General features: G+C 64.6%; 3 protein-coding genes across 3 annotated transcripts in view; 2 read left to right on the top strand and 1 right to left on the bottom strand.

Moving 5' to 3' along the window:
* Nucleotides 1-293, top strand: part of AMSG_11150 (uncharacterized protein) — a gene marked incomplete at both ends in the record, with an annotated part of 1,477 nt that extends 1,184 nt beyond the window's left edge. Inside the window, one exon of the mRNA XM_013897452.1 lies at nucleotides 284-293. Within this exon, the coding sequence (XP_013752906.1) occupies nucleotides 284-293 (10 nt within the window). The remainder of the gene's footprint in view (nucleotides 1-283) is intronic.
* A 1,028-nt stretch (nucleotides 294-1,321) lies between these two features.
* AMSG_11149 (uncharacterized protein) lies at nucleotides 1,322-5,008 on the top strand (the record flags this gene model as incomplete). The annotated part of the gene is made up of 1 exon (XM_013897451.1): nucleotides 1,322-5,008. The coding sequence occupies one exon, from the start codon at nucleotides 1,322-1,324 to the stop codon at nucleotides 5,006-5,008; it is 3,687 nt and encodes a 1,228-aa protein (XP_013752905.1).
* Nucleotides 5,005-8,461, bottom strand: AMSG_11148 (TRNA-splicing endonuclease positive effector; the record flags this gene model as incomplete). Its single annotated transcript, XM_013897450.1, has 2 exons — nucleotides 5,005-8,180; nucleotides 8,327-8,461. 2 exons carry the CDS (start codon nucleotides 8,459-8,461, stop codon nucleotides 5,019-5,021), a joined length of 3,297 nt encoding a protein of 1,098 aa, XP_013752904.1. The 3' UTR covers nucleotides 5,005-5,018.
* Between the last annotated feature and the right edge of the window lie 571 nt (nucleotides 8,462-9,032).

Raw genomic sequence — 9,032 nt, 5'->3', positions numbered from 1 at the left:
CAACACACTACACTCACCCCCCCTCCCACCACCACCACCACACACACCACCACCACCACACATACCCACACAGATACCCCTACACCCCCCCACACACACACATATCCCACAACCCCACCCCTCACACACACTCCGCACACACACACACACACACACACACCACACACATATATGTCTTCCATACCCATCCCCCACCTCACCTTGGTCACCCTCCTCCTTCTCCTTGTCGCTGTTCCTCTCGGTGGAGGTGCGGTGGAGTTGGTGACGGAGGAGTTCCCCACAGACACGCCTGATGTGATCAATCCTAGCTGGTTGTATGATACGCAAGGGCATACCAATGCTGACCAAGATCGGTTCGGTATTTCTACGGATGTCTCTGGTGATGGTCATGTGGTCGTCGTGGGTGGTCCTGGAACAGAGCTGGGGAGCATGCAAACGGGTGTGGTTCGCATTTATTATCGTCAAGAAAATTCTTCCTTTGCCCTCCACAAAATGCTCTGGCATCCCTCGGCAGGTGCTGCCATCGCTGCTGATTGTAACTTTGGTGCTTCTGTCTCTCTCGCTGAAAATGGCAACGTCCTCGCTGTCGCTACCTTTTACGCTCATAAGCTCCTCGCTCCTCCTTCGAATGATCAAGTTCTTGTCTTTGGTCGACATGTCGGTGGTACTGATGCTTGGGGTCTTCTCACTACCCTCACCGCAACGTCTGCTACCGGCCTCAAGATCATCGGCTCCAAGGTTCGCATCCGTCACGATGGCGACGTCGTCTTCTTTCAGATCCCTCTGACAAACGACGGTACGCCGGCTCCGCCCAGGATAGCCTATGGCGCCATCGATGTCTTTGCCCGCAACCAAGGTGGTCCCGATGCCTGGGGTCACGTCAACACCCTCGCGCCAAACTACGTCGGCCAAACACCGAGCCGGTCTCGTTTGGCTACGCCATGGCTGCTGCCGGGGACTGGCTCTTCACCCTCCATAATGTCGGCTCTTCCATCACCAACTCTGCTCACAACATCCTCACCATCTTCCACGCCGCAGACGGCATCTCCTACGTTGAGCACCGCATCCTCACCCCCGCAGAGCTCAGCCTCGCCGGCTCGTCGTCAAAGTTTGCCGGCATCGCCGCCATGGACGACACCCTCGCCGTTGCCAATACCTTTGAGTCGGGTACACTCTCCAACGCCAAGGGCGAGATCGTCTTTCTCCGCTACGATGGCATCGGCTCTTGGAACGTTGTCGGTGAGGCGGTTAACCCAACCCGGGCACAGGCGACCCGTTCCGCTTCGGCTTTGCCCTCGACTTGTTCAAGGACGCCTCCGGCATGCTCTCCGCTGTCACCACTGGCTCGGCCACATCCCACCTCGAAGTCTTCTCCGAGCTCTCCCCGGGCATCTTTTCACCCACAGCCTCAGTCGCCGCCCCGGGCAACCCGCCTCTCCTCGCCCACTCCTCCGCTGCCATGATGTACATTGATGAGCTCTCGGCCGGTGGCGACACCATCGTTATGGGCGCCGCCTCCATCGGCACACGTGGGGGTTTCTACGCCTTTCGCACCTGCCCCCTCACCAACGCCGTCCTCCCGGCATGCGCCTGTGCCCCGCGCTGGCAGGGCCCCACCTGCGAGATCCCCATTCGTCCACCCGTCATTGTCGCCGGCCACGTCGTCGACGACAACGACAAGGACGTCATCATCTCGGCCGGCGACACCGTCGACCTCTTCTTTTCGTACCCGTCCAACGGCGCAGGCTTTGGCTCGACCATCGCCTCGCGCCCCGCTGTCGACGCCCTCCTCGCCTTTGACCCGCCGCTCACTCCGCCAGACGGCGACTACATCGCTGTCTGGCTCGATCCCGGCAGCTACATGACCCTCCGCATCTCCATCGTCTCAACAGGAGCTTCGTCCTCGTTTGTCGGTCCACCCCTAGACGCACTCGCCGTCCGTGTCATCGGCACTTCCTTCCTTGCCGCAAACGGCACTTCCTTCCCGCCCGACCCCTCGCTGGTCTTTGCCGACTTTACCGGCTCGTGGGGCACAGGCTCTGGTGCTGAGCCCGGCGAGTTCTCAGACCCGCGCCTACTTGCCGTCTCTCCCGCCATCTGCCCTCTCGTCGGCTGCTCGCTCACCCTCTTCGGGTCAGACTTTCAACCCGGCTGCTCCGTCCGCCTCGGCAGCGAGCACTACGCTTTCTCCGACTCACGCCTCACCTACTACAACTCTTCGACTCTCGCCATCGTCACGCCCTCGTACGCCGCAGAGGGATACCAGACCCTCAACGTGACCAACATTCGCTCGGCATCGTCGATCCTCGCCCGCACCATGTACTTTACCGACGACTGTCCGCAGCCTGGCTCGTTTGGCCGCGGCATCGCCTGCCGCTCCTGTCCCGAGGGTGCGTACTGTCCCGGCGGCTTCCGCATGTGGCCGCTGCCCGGCTACTGGACGCCCAACGAGCGCGTCGGCTGGGTCGAACCCTGCCCAGAGCCGGCGCTCGCACGCTGTCTTGGTGGGCAGAACGCAGCTTGCGGCCGCGGCTACACGGGTGACTACTGCGCCGAGTGCGCAGAGGGCTACTTTCTGCGCGGAACAGAGTGCGTCTCGTGTGGCGCAAACGCAGACGGCATCTTTGCCGGCCTCATCCTCGCCAACTCGGTCTTTTATGGCGCCTTTATTGTTGCCGCCGTCTTTGTCAAGGACCGCACCCTCTCCACCATCTCGCGCGCCGTCATCACTGTCCAGATGATCCGCGGCGTCGCCAAGATGAACACAGAGCACCTCTCGCCCGAGCTCCGCTCCGTCTACGCCGTCTTTGCCCTCGTCACCATGGACGCCGAATTCATCCGCCCGGGCTGCATCGTCTCCTCGGTCTTTCCGGTTCTCTTCTGGGCCAACGCCGCCCTCCTCGCCTCTGCCATTGCCGCCGCCGTCATCATCATTGCCTTTGCCAAAATCGTCACCGGCTCGCACCGCTTCTACCGCAACCGCCTCACCCGGACCGTTGTCATCCTCCTCGCCATGATGTACCTCTCGCTCGCAACCTACGTCCTCCGCGGCGGCTACTGTCTGCCCGGTCGCGACGACAAACTCCGCCTCGTTGCCGAGCCGTCTACTGTCTGCTACCAAGGCAGTCACCTGCTCGTCGCCATCGTCTCGTACGCTCTGATCTTATCCTACGTCATCGGTTACCCGCTCATCGGCTTCTTCAGCGTCCGGCGCAACACCGCCCGACTGTGGTCCGACCCGGTCTTCCGCTCGCGCTACGGTTACTGGTACGAGCAGTTCAAGGAGGGCGCGTACTGGTTCGAGTTTCTCCAGTTTGGAACTTACGCCAGCCTCGCGATATGCGACTCGATTCTCATGCACCTGTCGAACATCCAGTTGGGCGCCTCGCTCACCACCCTCGCCGTCTACTTTCTCGCTGTCATCGTTTCACGCCCGTTTGCCTCGCCGTGGAAGAACGCCATGGAAGTTGTGTTCACCCTTGTCTCACTCACTCTCATCGTCCTCAACCGCATCTCGGGCTCGCTCTCCCAGACTGCCCGCTCCGCCGTCTCTGCTCTCATCTTCTCGGCCTTTGTCTTTGCCGCCCTCGCCCTCGTCCTCGGCGGCATCATCTACTTGTGCTACCAGCGCAAGACAAAGCGCATTACCCTCAAGTCGTTCTTCCTCTCCATCGTCGCCCAAAAGGAGGAGCGGATCGCCGGTCACGACCTCACCCGCCAGTCGTCCGCCATTCAACTCGACGCTTCCGCCCGCCGGCTCGCCCGCAAGATGCGCGCCCGCCTCGAGGCCGCCGGCGCCATCTCCTCGCCCGCCGTCCTCCCGCCGCACTATCCGCTAACCGCATCGGAAGAGTCCGCAGCCACCGCAGAAGCGTCCGACGCCGGTGCCCCCTCGAACGAAGGCATCGAGCTCTTGCAAAAGTCCGATGACCGCTCCTCGCGCCTCTCGCTCTCAGGCGAGAGCGCTGCCCTCACATCCGAGCCCCCCTCGCCACAGACGCCCACCTCGCCCATCTCCACTTCGGCCCGCGGCAAGTTGTCGCCGCGCAACCTCCTCGCCGCTTCGACTCGCAACCGCAAGGCTCTCCACCGCCAGGCCGCAGCCAAACCGCCAGTGCCTCTGGACACTAGCCGCTTGCGCATCGAGACCAACCTCGCCGCGTCCACCTCGGGTGGCTCGTCCACCGAGCTCTCCCGGTCGTCGCCCGGACATGCCCCACCCATGCGCGACTCTCTCGCCGCCCCGCGCAACCCGCGGCTATCGGTCCTCTCTTCGCCCAAGACCCGGTTCATCCCGCGCGACCGCTCCGCCTCGGCCATATCCACCTCGCTCGGCGATCTCTCCGAGATTGAGCTCTCGTCGTCGGACGCCGAGGCACTCAACAGCTCAGCCCCGTCGCCGCGGCTCTTCCGCCGCAGCTCGCGAGTCTCGCCGACAACTCGATACCTCCCGCCGCGACTCACCCCGACCGAGCCGGCGGAGCCACCTCCCGCCGCCGTCGAACCGCCGTCGTCGCCACCGCTCGCCCGCGGCTCATCGTCGCGTGAGCTCCGCGACCGCCACTCCGGCCCAACCCGCCGCAAGCTCGAGCTCAACCGCTCAGTCACGGTCTCCGAGTTTGACACCTCGCTCAACACCTCGCTTGACTCGGCGTGTGAGGCCGACTCGGACCCGTCGGGCACCGGCCTCGAGCGGCGGCGCCTCGCGCGGCGGCGACGCATCCGCCTCGGTGCCCGCCAGTCGCCGCTCGTCGCCTCGTCGCCCACACGCGACGTCTCGGTTGGGTCGTCGTCGCCCGGCCGCCGCTTCGCCTCGCGTACCCGTGTGGTGTCGGACAACCCGCGGGCTGCTACGTACCGCTCCGGCTCGCACCTGATCGGCCGCTCACGTGCCAACACCGAGGTCGCCGGCCAGAGCCCGCCGTCGCCGCGATCGCGCGGCTCCGGCCGACGCAGGCGCGGCTCGTTTGAGCGCGTAGAGTCGTTTGGTCCGGCGACCCAGCGCTGACGAGCAGCTTTTACTCGCCGCCGGTAGCAGCCACGTTGAGGTGACGGGCCAGCGAAAAGGTGTCCACAGCGCCAACACGGACAAAGCCGGCGTCAGAGTCCATGGCCACTTGCTGGACGTAGTTCCACAGCGAAGAGCGGGCGAGGGCGGCGCCATTGCCGACAACAATAAGGTGGTGGCGGGCGCGCGAGAGCGCGACGTTGAGCCTGTTGGGCGACTCGATGAATGAGCGCATCGACGACGAGACGGTCGAGAGCACAATGACCTGCTTCTCGGCACCCTGGAAGGCGTCGACCGATGAGATCTGGAGCTCGCTGAACGCACCGGCCTCGTCGGCCTTGGCCGCCGCCTTCAGCCGCTCGACCTGGACGCGGTACAGCGCGATGACACCAATGTCTGCCGCCGCTACGCCAAACTCGCTCACCAGATCACGGACGGTGGCAAGGACAACAGCAACCTCCTCGCTGTTGGAGAACGACTTGCCCTCTAGCCGGTCGCGCCCGCGAAAGACATCAACAAACATGAGCGTCGGGAGTGCAGGGTGGAGGCGGGCGCGGTCGTCAGCGGTAACGCCGTCGGCAAGGCTCGAGCCGTAGAACAGAGTGTTGCAGATCCGTGAAATGGTCGGATGGCATCGGTACTGTGTGTTGAGCATGACCGGAGTGACGCCGGCAGCAACTGCCCGATCAAAGAGCGAGCGGCCGAGACCGGGCGCCGCCGGCGACGCGGCCTCGGTCGTCAGCGTCGGCGGCAGCTGCTTCGGATCGCCCACCAACACCAGCTTGGCGCCCTGTGCCCGGAACAGCGGCAGCAGCGACATCGGCTCGAGCATCTGTGAGGCCTCGTCCAGAAAGATGAGCGGGAACATCGTGCCGTCAAACTCCTTCTTGAACGCCGACAGGCAGGTCGTGCCAAAGACCGGCGCCGTTTTGAGCTTGGCCGCCACCCGCGACGACGCGCCCGACTTGAACTGCGCCAGCGCATCGGCAATGAGGGCCCGCTCGGCGCCGCTCTCGGCCGTCTTCAGCATGTACTTGAGATCGGCCTCGTATTCGGCGTCCGACCGTGCCGACGCGCCAGCCTTGAGCCGGTACACGTGCGGGAGGATGGGCTTGGCGATTTTGCGGACAGAGCCGACTCGCGAGAACGACTCAAAGCCGAGCTCCAGAAGCGTCACCAGCACACGGTCGACCGCCACGTTGGTCGCCGCCGAGATGAGGATGCGAAGCTTGCGTGAGACTTGTGCGGCCTCGAAGAGCTCCACCAGAAACATGATGAGGACCGAGAGCGTAAACGACTTGCCCGAGCCAAAGACTCCGTGCACGAGGACCAGGCTACAGCCTGTCGCCGCCCGGCCGGGCAGCGCCGCGCTTCGCACCCCATCGTCATCCTCAGCCTCGAACATTCCCAACACCGCCTCAAAGACCTGGACCTGGCCGGCGTTGAGTGAGTACTCATCGACGTAACGGCGCATGAGCGCTGCGATCTCGCTCGGCTCGAGCTTGAGGACAAACAGGCTATCGCCGCCACGCGATACCGCCGTCGCAGGAGGCGCAGGCGCCTCTGCAGGCTGCAGCAAGGCCGGCAAAATCGGCATGTGTCGCAACTTGGGCTGCGCAAGCACCTCGAGCATCGACCAGAGCGATTGAGCGTTGGGCCCGCGGATGGCGTAGACCCGCGAGCGGCCAACAAACGGTGGCTGCGAGCCCTCGAACCGGAGCTCGAGCTGCGACTCGGACGACGGCGAGTAAAAGGTGGAGACACCAAAGTAGGTGCCGTCCGGCGGGAACTCGCCCGACCGCGAGATGAGCCACACATCGCCCTTGGAGAACGCCGCCGCAGCCTCGGCCTGCTCGAGCAAAAGGTACGCCGAGCCAGCCACAAACGCGCGCCCGAGCGAGACGCCGGCCTCTTTGACCAGCGACGTTGAGCCGTAGAACGCCACATCGTTGCTGCGAAGGACTCGCTCGCGGGCGCGCGTGCAAGTCCGCGCCGCCGCAAACGCGTCGCTTCCACGCGGCCCTTGGCCACTCCCGTCGGAGCTCGCATCGTACCCGCCGGAGCTGCCCCCGCCTGGCCGCAGGGCGTCGACCCATGCAAAAAAGTCGCACTTTGAGCCGGCGCACTTGAAGAACGCCCGGCCCTGGTTGCGCCCGGCCTTGCGAACGACGAGCATGCGCGACTTGCGCGCCGGTGCGCAATCGCACAGTGGCGCCTTTGGCTGCGCACCCTTGCCGGCTCCAGAAACTTGGGCCGTCTTGGCCGTGATGGCCGGTGGGTAGCTTCCAATCCGCCTCGAGAGCCCGTGGTAGTCCTCCATCTTGCGGGCGAGCTGTGCGTTGATCTCCTCGTAGATGGCGGCCTGAAAGGCTGCGATGTAGTCGGCGGGCAAGTTAAAGGTGGTTGCCACCTCGGTGTACCGCACCGAGCCCGCCCCGTCGCCCCCCTGCCCGCCCGATGAGCTCCCGGACCCGCCCCCGCTTCCGCAGCCCACCTGAGATGCGTGCGGGATGGTTAGCTTGCACGCCGCCGAGACCGCGGCGCGCTTCCGGCGCGAGATCCACTCGCCGCCCGCCGGCGCGCTCCTCGCGCCACTCGCCGCCCGCCCCGTGGCCGACACCAGCGGGCGATGGCGCTTGAATGGACGCGCAAGCGTGTGATCAGGAGCCGGTGCTGGTCGATCGGCAGGACTGGGCGTTGTCGACGCACCTGTCGCGGAAGCCACAGCCGCAACGGCAGGGCCTGGCGACGGCGATGGCACGCCCGAGAGCAGTGAGAGCAGCTCGTTCCTCGACCGCGACCGAGGCGCCAGCAATCTCGGTGATCCCGGCGGTGAGCCGGGCCCTGCTCCCGAGACCGGGCTCTGTCGGCCGGCCCCACCACTGTGGTCGACGGGAGCGGGAGCCGCGGCGTGGAGTGAGGCGCGTGGGCGAGCGAGGCGTGAGCGTCGCCGCGGCTGGGCGGAAAGCACCGGGCTTGCCCTCCCCGACTCTGTCGCCGCTGGGGCTGTCTTTGCCAGCGGAGGCGGAGGAGCCGCGCCGTGAGGGCGGACGAGATCTTCGACTTGAACAATGTGCTTCTGCATGCGGATCTCGGCGCCCGGCTGGACAATGACGCCCGTAGGGATGAAGAACGTCTCCAGCACCTTGCCCTGTTCGTCCTTGAGGGTCATCTGCGAGAGGAGGAGGAGGAGGAGAGGGGTTAGGCTTGTCGTGTGTGTGGTGGGGGGGGGAGGGGGGGGGGGGGCAATGGCTCCGGTTGGTGGTGACGGCGGCGGAAAAAGGTCGTAGTTGGCCTCGGGGATGAAAAAGGTCGTACTTTGGAGGTGTCCGGGCGGACGGCAAGGGTGCCGTCATGGAAGACCTTGCGCTTGCGGGTGAGGTGGGTGGTGTAGAGGATGGTAAAGGTTGAGCTTGGAGTTGACGGTGTGGAGGATGATGTGCCGGTGGACATGTCCGTCCGGGTCCGGTTTCGGCAGAGTGCGGTGGTGCCCCGTGCCCGTCTGCCCGTCTGCCCGTCTGCCCGTCGAGTGGCGGCCCCGTCGAGTGGCTGCCGGTCGGCGGCCGCCAAACAATCGATTAGTTCAACGTTCACAACTCGATTAACCCGTATGAGGAGGGGGAGGGGGGGGGAGGGGGGAAGGGGGGGTGGAGGGGAGGGGGACCAGTTTGATCACCCTCGCTCTACTCATGGGCTGCCAACGATCGAATGATGCATACTCAGCATCACTCACAGTCATGACCACAGCAGCCACGACCACAGCAGCCACGACCACAACAGCCACGACCACAACAGCCATGACCACAACAGTCATGACCACAACAGCCATTACCACAGCAACCCACGGTATGATGACAGAACCATATGCTGATGCTGATACTTACACACATACACACATCATATACATACGCATACACATCCCCCTAATCAACCAAGTCGATCTCTCCAAACCACCAGCAAGGATCATCATTGCCTGCCAAAGGCCAACCAAGAACCGGCCAACGCTGTCCCCCTCCCCTCCCCC

This window comes from Thecamonas trahens (genome assembly GCF_000142905.1).
Source record: "Thecamonas trahens ATCC 50062 unplaced genomic scaffold supercont1.71, whole genome shotgun sequence".
NCBI classification, from domain to species: domain Eukaryota; order Apusomonadida; family Apusomonadidae; genus Thecamonas; species Thecamonas trahens.
The sequence above is the reverse complement of the archived record's forward strand: the minus strand, read 5'-3'. Positions and strand labels throughout refer to the sequence as shown.